General features: G+C 45.4%; 1 protein-coding gene across 1 annotated transcript; it reads left to right on the plus strand.

Annotated features, from left to right (window-relative positions):
- Positions 1–796: 796 nt before the first annotated feature.
- Positions 797–13,282, plus strand: PGD (phosphogluconate dehydrogenase). Its single transcript, XM_064470284.1, has 13 exons — positions 797–935; positions 1,897–1,972; positions 2,412–2,591; positions 2,733–2,798; positions 3,920–4,038; positions 5,456–5,525; positions 5,886–6,020; positions 6,742–6,931; positions 9,511–9,641; positions 10,156–10,289; positions 10,632–10,731; positions 12,279–12,401; positions 12,975–13,282. The coding sequence occupies exons 1-13, from the start codon at positions 928–930 to the stop codon at positions 13,092–13,094; spliced, it is 1,452 nt and encodes a 483-aa protein (XP_064326354.1). The 5' UTR covers positions 797–927; the 3' UTR covers positions 13,095–13,282.
- Positions 13,283–14,177: the final 895 nt, after the last annotated feature.

Genomic DNA, 14,177 nt, shown 5'->3' on the forward strand with positions numbered 1-14,177 from the left:
AGCATTTCTGTGCCCCCCCTGGCCCCGCTCCAGCAGCCCCGTGTCTGTCCCGTGCTGAGGAGCCCCGAGCTGGAGGCGGCGCTGCGGGGGGGTCTCACAGAGCGGGGCAGGGGGGCAGCACCCCCTCCCTCGCCCCGCTGCCCGCGCTGCTGGGGATGCGGCCCAGGGCACGGCTGGCTTTCTGGGTTGCAAGTGCACAGTATTGGTTCATGTCCAGCTTTTCATCCTCCAGCACCCCCAAGTCCTCTGCAGGGCTGCTCTCCATCCCCCAGCCTGTGTGGGTACTGGGCTTGCCCCGACCCAGGGGCAGGACCTTGCACTTGGCCTTGTTGAACCTCATGAGGTTTTCCCAGGGCCACCTCTCCAGCTTGTCCAGGTCCCTCTGGAGAACATCCCTACACCCCTCAGCTTGGTGTCAGCTGCAAACTTGCTGAGGCTGCACTCGATCCCACCAAGTCATAGAAAAAAAGTCCTAGAGAAAAGACAAAACCGGCTCGCTGTCGGAGGAGGCACAGCTGTGCCTGTGTGTGTGGAGGCAGCTGCCACCAGCTGGAGGCTGGGGCCGTCCCCCGCCGCCTCCGCCTGATCCGCTGGCCTTCCCTGGCCGCCACCTCCTGTGTTTGCCACCCTCCGTGAGCAAAGGTGGACCGAGGCCGCCTTCCCGCCGTGCCGGTACCGAGCGCGAGTTCCGCCGTGCGGGGGCGCGCTGCCCCTTTAAGGGGGCGGGGCGCCCGAACCGTCGGCCCATGGGCGGGAGGAGGGGCTTGACGGGTAGAGCCAATGGGCGCGCCCCGCCCCGCCCCCCCCCCGCGCGGCTGAGGGCCGGCCGGGCGCGCACCGCAGGCCGAACCCTGAGAGCCGCCGCTGCCGCCCTCAGCGCCCCTCGTTTCTCCTCAGCGCCCCTCGGCTCCCCTCAGCGCCGCCGCGATGGCCCAGTGAGTGCGGGCGGGGGCTCGGCGGCCGGACCGCGCGTTCGCCAGGCGGGAGCCGCCCCCGGGGGTGGGGGCAGCGCCGAAAGCCGTTCGTGGTGGCGCGAGAGGCGTGGGGTGCCCGCCGCTCCCGGGAGGGGCCTTGCCGAGCCCTACCGGGGGGAGCGATGTGGGGCGGTGGGTGATTCCCCGCGGCCCCCGCTCCTGCGTGGCGGGGAGGGAGAGGGAAGGAGAGGACGGGGCCCTGGTTGGCTTCTCGCTGTTAGAAGTTCCGCGGCGGCCGAGGGGCCGACGAGGAGGATAAGCCGGTTGGCTGAGAGACTTTGTGACAAAATCCGGGCGCGATCAGCTCTGGAGTCATGGCTGTGGAGCAGGAAGCTTGTTCCTGACCCGAGGAGTAGGAGTAGGCAGGCTGGGTTTCTCTGCGTGCACGCCCCGTGCAAGCCGGACTAGGCAACCTCTAGCAGCATATCCTGTTTCCCTCTTCTTCTTTACTCACCCCAAATGTGAGACAGTTTGCGTTACGGAAGCAAAAAAATGATGTTGCTTTCAGACGCGATGTTCTAGTGAGGCAGCTGCTAAATGCGGAGCTGTGATTGAGCTGGATCCATCAGTGGCATGTTAGAGCCACTCACGTTACTCCCTGCCTCCTAGCGCAATGTTTTGGGTAGCTGACTTTTCTTACTTACCTAGTTGTGTCTTGGCAGTTGGGAAGAAATCTGGGTGACTTGAAACATGCTTGATGTTGGCCTCCACTCTGTCTGCTGGACTGACTGGGTGCCACAAGGATCTGCTGCTGTAGTAGCCTACAGAATCAATTCAGAGCATGGGCTACCGCATTTGCTAGGAAGGGGTGGGCTGGCCTAGCAGCTGACAGGATCCCAACAGCCTGACAGAGGGCATGGATGCTAGTGCTGGATCACTGCTGATGAGACTTGCCTGGCATTTTTGTTCTTCCACATTCCAGAGCTGACATTGCTTTGATTGGACTGGCTGTGATGGGTCAGAACCTTATTTTGAACATGAACGACCATGGCTTCGTGGTAAGCGAAGGAAAACATTGTTCAGCAAGGCTGACTCGGTAGTACTGGGGATTGGAGCTGAGCGTTTTGTGGGGTTGGGTGTTTTTTTCTCCTTGTGACGGTCTAATGGGTGTTGTTACCTCCTTTTAGTTATGACCTAGGCTGCCCTTTGTCCTGTTTCCAGAGAAAACCAGCAGTGCATGCCGGTACTCAGCTGGCCACCTGATGTGTTAGTTGTGTATGATTTTTCCCTAAAGCTTGCTTTGGGCTTGGCCATTAACCACAGGTTCCCAAGGCACTTGCAAAGACATGCTGCGGGTTCTTTCCTGCTCTATGTCTTTAGGGAAGGTGGAAGCAGGACAGCACATGATGTTGAACTTTGCTTGTATAATTTGTGATCTGAGCTAAAGTAGCTGTTCTGTTGGCAGATTTTTATTAACGTGTTCTTTTGCTCCCCCAGGTTTGTGCTTTTAACAGGACGGTTTCCAAAGTGGATGACTTTCTGGCCAATGAGGCCAAGGGAACCAAAGTGATAGGTGCTCACAGCCTGGAAGAGATGGTCTCCAAGTTAAAGAAGCCCCGTCGCATTATCTTGCTGGTGAAGGCTGGAACTGCAGTGGATGACTTCATCAATAAATTGGTGAGGCAAACATTCTTTCTACCTGTGACTTCTTGGGGACTTGTGGAGAAATTTCCTCCAGAAGATCTTGATTATTCGTCATTAATGAGATTTTGTTTTGAACACATGGAGAAAACCAAAATGCTGATTTATGTTTTGCAGGTGCCATTGTTGGAGACTGGAGACATCATAATTGATGGTGGGAATTCTGAGTATAGAGATACCACGGTAAGCCTGTTTTCTTCCCAAAGTGGATGAATAAAACACATGTGATTGATTCTCCTCTGATCATCAGAATAGGCAGTCAATAGATTGCCATCCCCACTGTGCTCAGGGAAGGCCAAACTGAGTTACCTCTGCAAAACTAGATCATGCAGTCTATTAAAAAGCAATTGTTACTGTAGTTAAGGACTGTTCTGTAAGTATCTTTTTATAGAAGTTGCCCGAATCATCCAAGAATATTTTTATTGACATCTTTTAAAGAGTGAAGGCCTTTAGAAAACTTCCTGTTACAATCTTAAAGGGTTTTCAGGGAGATTTGAAAATCTAAGGATATTTATAGATTTGTTGTTGTATCTCAATCCTACATGACCATGGGAAAATCCAGTAAGGCAGAAGAACTGCTGGTTTGGCTATCTTGGTAATAAAAACAGCAGAGTAATTATCTGTTTTTAAAAAAAAAAGAAAAGCCTGCTCGTGAGCAGGCTGTAACTATAGAAGTTACATTAACATATCTGGGATGCTTATGTGAAAGTATTGTATTCAAATCTGTACTTCTGAATCTTAGAAGGGGTGCTGGTAATAGTCTTTCTGCTTTGGCATCCTGATCTTGGATAAGTGACTTGGCCATGCCAGAGTGAAAAACAGGTACTAAATGACGATTAATACATGGGGAGCTTGCAGCTCCCCATAGTGATCTCAGCCTGTGCTTCTCTCCCACTCAGAGGGAATCAGCTTCTCTTATAACTGTCCGTGCTCGCACCTACATGCTGCAGTGATCTCAGCAACTGCACCTTGGGCCTAATCTGCCTCCCCCAGGTCTTTGCACACAGCATGTATCACCTGACACTTAATTCTGAGTCTTTTCCAGCCTCAGTACTGTTCTTTTCTATTCGGTGCATATAAGGACTTTGTTTTCTCAGCATGTCTCTTTTGCAAGGATCCATGTCAAAAACGACAGGAAGTTTCCTAATGTTCGCTTTGGTGCATGTACTAGCTTTCTCTAAGGTTGTCTTCTAGCATGTCCAAAGCAGAATTAAAAACCTTATTTTAGGTCTGAATTGCTAACCTGTTTGTAAGGCTCTGGCATGAAAATAAATTAAATAATGCTGCTCTGCTCTTTGTTCCAGAGACGTTGTAAGGAACTACAGGAAAAGGGGATCTTATTTGTTGGAAGCGGTGTTAGTGGTGGAGAGGAGGGTGCCAGGTATGGTCCTTCGCTCATGCCAGGAGGAGCCAAAGAAGCCTGGTAAGCATGAGCTAGTATATTCTTCTTCAGAATGGTCTGCAACAATTGTCTTCTATTCATGTTGAGAGCTGAGGGAGGGAAGGAGGAGGGTGTGGGTGTGGAGAGAACAAGATATGTTGCCATTTCACTTCCTCAAGGCTCAAGATTTCTCAACTTAGCTGGGGTCATGGGCCAGTGCTGAGCTTTTGTGGCAGACAAAACAAAGGCAGGTTTTTCTTCCAGAAATTCACAGCAAAAGTAGTATCTGCAGAAATCTGAAGGGAGAAATGTGTGCCAGGGAAGAAAGAATTTTGCTTAAATTTTAAAAAAGTACTGTTCTTGATTATGATTTTTCTTTCGGGGCCCTACACACTTGGAAAGCTGTTAACCATGAAACAGGCAGCAGCAAACATCCCTGCAGAGACACACATGTTATAAAAGGAGGCTTTGGTACATGTTTGTACTGACTATTGAATATATGATTTTTTGCAAGTTTCTGCCTGCTGCCCTGCTGTTTTGTACTCATGTTAGTGTAAAGGACTGTACATCAGTGTTCATCTTAGACTTTATCCCTAGTTGCTCATTCTCTCTGTAAACGTGGAAAGAAAAGGTATGTCTGGGCTTTACCTGAGCCTTAGAATCTCTTAAGTCCCTGTCCATTTGCATTAGCATTTCATACCGATATCAGCCTGTTCAAATTTGGCAGCACAAAGCCAGAAACAACGTAACGGCAGCCTGCTGTCTGATCATCTTTTTGCCATAAACAGCTCAGTAAAGACAGCTTTTACCTGCCACCCTTACCTGAACTGCGTCCCCCTGCTCTCTCACAGCACCTGCAGCCCATGTGCCACCCGTGCTCCTTTCCCAGTGGCCACTTTAAGTAGCTCCAACCTTGGCGTTCTGTAATGCTCTCCTGTTGGCTAAGCGATTTACTACACTAGGGGAGCCTGGCAATGACAAAAGCTCCTAATTCCTGTAATAGTGCAGATAACTATCCTTTGTGGATAACTTGCATTTGTGGAGTTTCTTCCCTCCCTCTCCTCCTCCACATCGCCCTGGATTTTTCTTGTGGCTATAGAACAGGATGGGATTTTGTCTCAGCTCTGCCACTGATCCTCTCTGAGTGTGAGCCTGTATCATAACCTGCCTCTATTTCCCCATTTATAAAATGGAGAAGATAATATTTGGGCTCCTTTAGATACATTAAAATTGTCTGCCCAGTGCTGTAAGTGTGATGTGGGCTGTCCCCATTTCCTGCAAACAGTGTCTAGGCCTGGGAAAAACGTATGTTTTATTTGACATTGCTGAGTGGTGGAGTATCAGCTTGCCAGCACGCCTTTTGGCGGGTTACAGAAGGATGCATCATAGCAATGGATTTTTTTCTTGTGGTGTTTGTGTCCTCTGCTTATCTGCTGAGGTATATTATTTCTCCCCACAGGCCCCACATCAAGACCATATTTCAAAGCATTGCTGCTAAAGTGGGATCTGGGGAACCTTGTTGTGACTGGGTAAATATTTATTTGATACTGATGTTAAATTGTGGTTAGATCCATGCTTCGGTAGTTTGGTTGCTGAAGTTCATGCATGTTTGTCCTTAATAAAACCAGCGACATTAGTGGGTTGATTTTCTGGGTGATTGCATTCAACTCAAATTTATCCTCTCTAATTTATCCCATACAATGGAAAGACAACATTTTATGGCTGGGTCATGGGCTGAGGGAGCTAAATGGGTCTGTGACCCACAGTGTTTACAGTTAGTACTGGGCTTCTTTCCTTCCTTTAGGCAGGAGGAAGCCATGGGCAGGTATTGAACACTGGAATTGATGACAACACTGTTGCTGATGGCATTTTTTGATGTTTCCTGACAGGTAGGAGATGAGGGCGCCGGACACTTTGTGAAGATGGTGCACAATGGGATTGAATATGGAGACATGCAGCTGATCTGTGAGGCCTATCACCTGATGAAAGATGTGGTGGGCATGGAGCATGACGAGATGTCAGAGGTAATCTGTAGTTTTTTTGTGTGTTGCCTTCTTGAGCCATGGTGGCTGTCTGCCGATGGCAGAGGCAGCAGGGCTTTGGGAAAGCTGCTCTGTGTACATGAAGTTAATTTTTCTGCCAGGGTCAGTGCACAATATTCCTGAGTAGGGAGCGGCAAGCACGTACACCTGAATGTTGACAGGAGTTGTCTAAACTCTCCCATTCTACAGCTGCTTTCTCCCCAGGAAGCACCTTTTGTGTAGAGATATGAATTACCTTGCCTGAAAAAAGCTAGTAAAACATTGAGCATTGTAATCAAGCAGGCAAATCTTGCAAAGACCTCGTTGAAGCAAGTCAGTAAGTGTGATGTGTCTTGAAAGAGCAGTTTTTTCCAGCCTTCAGTGCCTGTGATGATAGGCACCAGGACGGGCTGTGCCTCTGCCTTCCCAGTTGGAGATGGTGCTCTGCAGCTCCGTGGCAGCTGGGGTGTGCTCCTTCCCAGGCACAGCTCCTGTGCAATGGCTTTTCAGCGGTGCTGGGATTATTGGTAGCTGTGGTAGGGTACCCAGAACCAGTAACTGAGATAGTGTGACCTCCTTCTGTATGTATACATATGTGTATGTATATGTATACATATACCGATAAATCAGTTGATATATATAGTAGATACGTAGTAAAACGGGGTGTGTGCATATATATGTGTGTGTATATATACACACACACACGCTTTTTCTCCTCTTCCAGGTATTTCAGGAGTGGAATAAGACAGAGTTGGATTCTTTCCTGATTGAAATCACAGCCAATATTCTCAAATTCAAAGACAGCGATGGCAAATACCTCCTCCCAAAGATCAAGGACAGCGCAGGGCAAAAAGGGACAGGAAAGTGGACAGCCATTTCTGCCCTGGAATTTGGAGTCCCTGTCACACTCATAGGTAACTGGTCCTTCGATCTGGCTTCATCTTTCCTACCTGCATGTACCACATCACAGTAAGGAGCATGGTAACACAGTCATCTCAGAAATGAGCCTGCCCTAGGGCTTGGCTTGCAGAAGAGGCTCTTCTAGGTATAGCTGTTTCAGTGGTCCTGCCCTTGAGAGCTGTTACCATTTTTACCTTGTTTCTAAAATGCCAGTAGTACTGTTATCATGCCTTTGTGGTATCCTCGCAGTGCTGGTGATGACTCAGTGACAGGTGAATGTAAGTGCTGTGCTAGGTGTGTCATGCTCGATTGATGCAGTGTTCTTCTTGGCAATACTCCGCCTTTTCTGCTGCTCCAAATCCCATCATAGCCTTAAAAATGTTGAAAAAAGTGGGAGGCAGGACACCTGCAAAACCTTGTGGCTTGGCCACTTGACCACTGCTTGATGAGTACTTAGACTTCTCTGAAGGTATAAGAATTATTTTTCAGATATCTACCTCAGTCTTCTGTTCCTGTGTTTCAGTATAACTTAGCTGACCCAGCATTAGTGTGACTAAACAGGAACACGAGGGCCAGACTGTATTATGGGCTGAGGAGCACAGACAGAGGTTTTTTTTTTGAGAATAGCAGCAGACTGCTACCCTATGATGGTTGCTGCTGTTTTTCCACGGCAACAGTCAATTGTGGGATTTCTTTATACACTCTGGACTGCTGCTTGTTTTTGTTTAGTGACTAATAAGGCTGCTGACCCAAAGCCAAACTAAGATGATGGAAATATAGTTTGTAATTGCTTTGAATATATCCTTATATCCTTTAAGTGTGAAAATTTACCTGCCCATACACATACCTAACAGTCTCATTACCTATGCTTTTACCTAACCTGGCCTCTGAATGGAATTGTGACACAGGAGTTGTAATATATCTGCAACACATTTAGAGTGCTCTCTTGCCACAGGTCCAACGTAGACTTTTTCTCTGAGTACATAAGTTGACTCAATAGGTTCTTTGCTCTTGGATTTGCTTTAATTTTCATGCTTTCTCTAAGTCTTTTTCCTTTGCCTCGGCTAGTCAAGTCCTGTTGCATTAGAAGATAAGAAAAACTGTATTCATTAGGCTAAAAGAGAGTAACTGCAGTGATGGCTATCCGAGAAACACGGCTGCATTCCAACAACGTATTTTACAAAACAAGTTTTGTAAATGGTTTTACTATTCTACTACAGCTGTAGTCTTCCAGTTCTAGGCTTGAAACAGAGTTTTTGCTTGTGCTGTTACTATACTCCCGTCTGGGGTTCTTGCAAAGATCAAGGGTGAAGGAGACACTCCCTCAATGCTGGGGAGCGCTGTTAGGTAATGATGAGTTGATAGGGAAGTATGTGCAATAGCCCTTGTGCAAACATGGCCGCTCTTAGGGCAGTTTCTCTGTGTGTGGTTTTACTGCATAAGCATGACTTGCAGACTTCTGCTTGTAAACGCAGAGTTATGCTACTCTTCCTTTTTCCTGATTTCCACCCTTTTCCTCCCCAGTGTAGAAGGAAGTTTTTGCAGAAATGGAGAGGAGTCAGTTCTGATTTTGATACGGTCTGTTAATCCTACTGCAGAGAGGATCCAGAATCTTGTGAAAGCATTACTCATTCATCTTTTATTTGGTTGGGCTTTTTTTTTTTTTGTTTGGGGTTTGTTTTTTTTTTTAAATGTAATTCACAACTTACTTAAAAGGTGGAAGAAAAGTTCAGTATGAAGACTATAATAAACTTGATTACTTTCCTTCTATCAGACCCTGGAAAGGAAACTGATTGTTTTTCCCCATTTAACAATACCATCTTCAACTGCAAATAAGTACAACCTAAAACAGCATGATTAGGAATTGACTGAGCCAGATCAAGAGATTGGCATTCAGCCTTTCTCTGGAGGAGCTGAAGATACTGCTTGGCTAGCTCCTTAGCCCTGGAAAATGACATTTAGTAACCAGCTTAGGGGTGTTATAAAACTTCCTTATGGGCTTCTGAATACTACTGTTATGGGCCTACCGGATTTGTAAAACCTGTTTCCTCTTACAAGTTAATCTGCTGATTTAGTCGTGATTTTAATGGCTCTTATTTTGCATGTGTGTATTTCTAAGCACACATAGTTAATATGACTTGGCATTTATGCAACAGCTTTTTATCTTCAAAGCATGCTACTGTAATTACTGAAGTGTTCAGCCTTGCCTGTCCCTAGAATGCAGTGCAACACTGTCTTTTATAGATAGGAAGAGATTTTAAAGTAAATTCTTAAAACTAAGAGCTGGAGAATGTTCCTGAGGATAATTTTTCACGCGGATGACTTGTGATTTTTTTTTTTTTTCCCCCTTTGTCATTTGAAAGCTGTATCAGTGAATATTTACCCAATGGCTAGGCTGACTGGCAGTTTGGTCCCCCAGTAATGCTGTTGAAATAATTTATTTGTACACCTCTATTCCCATGTGGCTCTGTTTCACTGTGCCTGCGGCTCATCTTTAGTGGCACTGTCACTGCGTGCTTGAGGACAAGTATCTCAGACCTTAACAGTGATGTTGAACTTCCTAATTTTCTGCCCTTTCCTACCATACTTAAAGGTGAAGCTGTGTTTGCACGGTGCCTGTCTTCCCTCAAGGATGAGAGAGTACAGGCCAGTAAGCTGCTGGGTGGGCCTAAAGCGACTAAATTCAGTGGGAACAAGAAGGCCTTTCTGGAGGACATACGCAAGGTGAGTCATTGTGCTTGCCAGAGTGCTGTATTAAAGCCGCATATCAGAGCAGGTTTTGGATGCTGTAAACCCTGGTGAGGAGCTCATGTTTACATTTCATGACGAGTGGTTCCCGCTTTCAGCCATCCCACTGTGCATTGTCTAGTGGTGTCCACAAAGCATAATGTGACCAATTCCTTTCGTGACCAAAGAACAGTCCTGAAGGAATTCAAGACTAAGCTGCAGTGGGCAGTGACAACTAGCTGGGGTGCAGAGGTCATAATTCATGCACAGGAGCTTACTTTCTCACCCCTGAACACTCCCATCTTTGTAATGGGGATAATAACTCTTGATCTCCCTCTGTTGAGACCAAACTTCCCAACAATTGGAAAGGATACTTTGGTTCTCAGATAGCTGAAATGTGGCTTCCGTACTCAACCCTGACAAGATGTGGACTAAACAGAGCAGGTAGGCTGTGAAGTTTCTTGTTTGACTTTGTGGGACTTCACTTGGAATGTGAATTTGTTTTTTTTAGGCCCTGTATGCTTCCAAGATTATCTCGTATGCTCAAGGCTTCATGCTGCTGAGACAAGCAGCCAAAGAATTTGGCTGGACACTGAATTACGGTGGCATTGCGCTGATGTGGAGGGGAGGCTGCATCATCAGAAGGTAATTAAGATGAGGTGGTGAGGGGAGAAGAGCAGGCAATTAGGTTTTTGCGGTGCTAGACTGACGAGCCTAGAGATATTCCTGGAAAATCCATGAAGTTAATCTGCCGATAAGATCCTGAGAGGCTGTTTGTGTCGATGGCACTAAAGGTTACCAGATGAAGCCAATTTTCTGGTGGCTTAGCTACTGCAGATTTTCTTTCGTCTTTGTTTTGTTTGCATCTTTCTCAATGTTTGCAGTCTGAGTCTGGCTGAGTCAAATTTTGGCACCGTAAATTTTGGATTCTGGGCCTTTGTTGAGAGCTGTGAAATTTTATTCCTGGTTTACATGTGTTCTGCCTAGTGTGTTCCTGGGAAAGATCAAAGATGCTTTTGATCGAAACCCTGAGCTCCAGAATTTGCTGTTGGATGATTTCTTTAAGACAGCTGTTGAAAACTGTCAGGTGAGTTTCCAAGGAAGGAAGACTACAAAAACATAGTTTACAGTCTGGACTTCTTCAGCTTCTTTCCCAGGAGTCACCTTCACAAGTATATTCAGACTGAAAAATGAAAAGGTAGATAACATCCTTGAAACGTCTTTGTACAACATCCTAAATCCACAGATCTCTAAACAATCCTTAAGTTCTTTGGGACTGTGTATGTGCATCTGTACGCACATAACGTTTGGGTGCAGGAATTCATCATCTATTGCTTCAAGATACCCTTCTCTAGCAGAACATATCAGTCTTACATGATCAGGACAGGAAAAAAAACCTACATCGATGGAGCTGGTTGAAATTGAACACGAAAGTTACTGAAGTGAGGCAGGCTATGCTGAGGTGCAAATTAGCATTTTGCCAGACACTGGGGTTAGTGACCTGTCCTTGCAGAAATGCCTACAAATGCCTCTTGCCTCTGTTTCATCAGCAAGTTGGAGAATGTTAACTCTAAGTGAAGGCAAAAAAGGGGGTTGCATCACTGAAGCACTACTTTATAAATCAGCATCCAGATACATCAAGCGATGAACCGAGGTCTTGTGTAACTGCAAGGTATATTGTACCATCAGCCTAAAGATAACACAGGAGTAAACAAATGTATAGTCCTTGTTGGGTCATTGTTCTTTTCTTTAACACTAGCCAAGCTGCTGTTAGAAACTTATGGTTTCCATTTTACTATTACAGAAGAGCCTTAGGCAGAAATCTAGCTATTCAGAAGTACCACAATGTCAGGAAAGAATGTCTAGCCTGTGTGAGCATGTGGAATGTGAACATTCCACAAGATACACTGCCCTGTATCTTGTGCCTACTGGGCGCTTGGATTTCAGTGCACAGAGTATAAAGCTCTGTTCTATTACCATTGTTTGCAGCAGCACCAAAATAACTGTTCCAGACTAGACCTAGGTCTGTCCAAACAGTGTCCTGATTTGGACGGAGTTGACAGGCAGAACTAAAACCAGATTATCTGACCAACAAAGAAGTAATATATTATCATTAATAATTCTTTTAACTGAAGCTGAATATTCCACACAGGTTACTAAATCAGTTGTACAGTTGAAATGGGGATTATCCACACGTCTGTCTGAAGTATGTGGTGACCTGTTACGCCCTTGGGCGGGATTTGTACTGTGCTTGATTAGAGGCCCTGAAAGCGCCTCAGTCTTTGCTCAGTATGTTCCCCACTGTGTTCGTGCTTTTGGGAGGCGCTGATTGGGTTCGTGTGAAAGAATGGCATCCCTGCTGGAGGCTGTGGTTTGACTGCATGTGAAGTATATGTCTGAGCTTTTATTGTCCTCTTTGTTAACTCTGTCTTACTTGCCATTGTTTTGGATCAACCTTGTTTATGGGAAATCAGGACTTTACTGCTGCATTTGCTCAGAATTGGTCATTAGATTTCATATGATGGTAAGATAGCACATGCTGTTATGCTAGAATAGTTCATATGCCTGCACATACCTCTGCGCAACCACTGATTAGTCCCTTTTTAATTCCCCCTGCCTTTTCTTCTCTCCCAGGACTCCTGGCGACGTGTGATCAGTACTGGAGTACAGATTGGTATCCCTATGCCCTGCTTCACTACAGCACTTTCTTTTTATGATGGATACAGGCATGAAGTATTACCAGCTAACCTGATTCAGGTAGGTGCCTGAAATAGTGTAGCAGGTCTGGCTACTGAAATACCATCATGTTACTTAAATACTGGTCTAAAGGCCATGATGGCTGTATGTCCTAATCACTCCAACAACATAATAATAAAGGCATAGATTGCCTAATATACCTGTGGAAAACCTGAAATTCACAGCAATAAAATACTCTGAGATGTCTGGATAAAGAACAACAGAGGTATTGGTATGACAGTGCCCAGCACGTGTTAGTACACCATCTGTGAACCACGGGTAATGATACCTTTCAATCAGAATGCTTTATAAAGAAGTAAGTATCTTTGAACCTTTGGATGTATCTAAGTGCTTGGTTTGTAGGTTAGTACCCAGCAGAAATAATACACTTGTGTCTCTGCAGAACTCCTAATTGCTCGATATTAGTAAATGTTCCATTGCAGTGATTTTACTAATAATGAGAAAATAATGTTGGATGTGTTAATACTGGAGTCAGGTCTTATTTCTAGTACTCCTGTAGTCAAGTATCAGTAGGTGCAACTTCTCATACTGATATATTCGTGTGTCTGTTTTGCGTGTGTGTTCTTATTCTAGGCTCAGCGTGATTACTTTGGTGCACATACATATGAATTACTCTCAAAGCCAGGTGTATTTATCCACACTAACTGGACAGGCCATGGAGGAAGCGTGTCCTCTTCTGCCTACAATGTCTAATGGAAATACTTCCTCTTCAAGCCAAGATACTGTAGATCTCAGAAACTCCTCCTAGAATATCACTTTTTACTGTACTGTGCTAGAAGTTGTGTTTGGACACTTTTGTAATAACTTGTGGGTACATTTCATATATATGTGTGTATATATATATCATACAAGAAAGCTAAATAAACTTGCTTACAAATGTATTGAGGTGTTTTCTTTCTACTGCTGCTCGCCAAAGCTGGCTAAGATGTCTCTGTGCAGTATTTTATAGAATAAGTCTTAAAATGTTAATATTTTTATTATATTGTAGGGCATAAACTCATAGGGGTCAAGATATAGAGATGGCAGCGTTTCAGTACTTGCTAAAGCGGAGAATGGCAGGCAGCACAGTAACACTACACAAGATTCCAGGGAGGTAAAGGGCTTTTTTTGGTTGCCATTATTTATTTGTAGCAGACAGCAGCTCAGTTCTTAAAAGATTAATTCCTGGGTGTTCACCTGCATGCAGTCTTTCACACTGTGAGCTCTCTTTGTTTTCTGTGGAAGGGTGAAGGCTGGGATGGATCATGGAGAAACTTGAATGCAGGTAAAGGCTGATATTCCTGTCACCAAGCCATTCTTCCAAGTGTTGTTCCCAGTTTTAAGCTCTGGCATAAACTGTTGGCTTAGCTGTGTGCTTGCACTCTTTTCCCCAAACCTCCCTGCTTTTTTGCTTCCTATTCCCATGGGACAATTAAATATACCTGCAGTTGCATGCAAAGCTGGCCCTGTTTGGTATCTGCTTCCTGCAGCCCCACTGCCAGTCATCTTGAGGATTTCTGAAAATTCACCTGGGTGCCTGTACCTTTTATTTTCTCAGAACCGCTGAAGTATTAAATCTTACACTGTGCAATGATTTTTATATTAATATTCTGCTCCATTGATTTCTGCCAGGACAGTTAGCTACTTAGTTAAATATCTGTATAATTAGCGAAAGATTACTTTCAATTTAAAGCCAACTTTCTGCACGTTATAAGGTTTAGGAATTCCATAAAATACATGAGTGACAAGGTGCAGGGAATAGCGATAGCGGGAGGGCCACGAACACTGCCGTGGCCA

Source organism: Phalacrocorax carbo, chromosome 20 (assembly GCF_963921805.1).
Source record: "Phalacrocorax carbo chromosome 20, bPhaCar2.1, whole genome shotgun sequence".
NCBI lineage: Eukaryota > Metazoa > Chordata > Aves > Suliformes > Phalacrocoracidae > Phalacrocorax > Phalacrocorax carbo.

What these genes read in the sequence shown, in the direction of transcription:
- PGD (XM_064470284.1), top strand. An exon ending in CTGAGTATAGAGATACCACG is followed by an intron (nt 2,799 to 3,919) that starts GTAAGCCTGTTT and finishes TCTTTGTTCCAG; the next exon opens with AGACGTTGTAAGGAACTACA. An exon ending in TTCTGGAGGACATACGCAAG is followed by an intron (nt 9,642 to 10,155) that starts GTGAGTCATTGT and finishes TGTTTTTTTTAG; the next exon opens with GCCCTGTATGCTTCCAAGAT.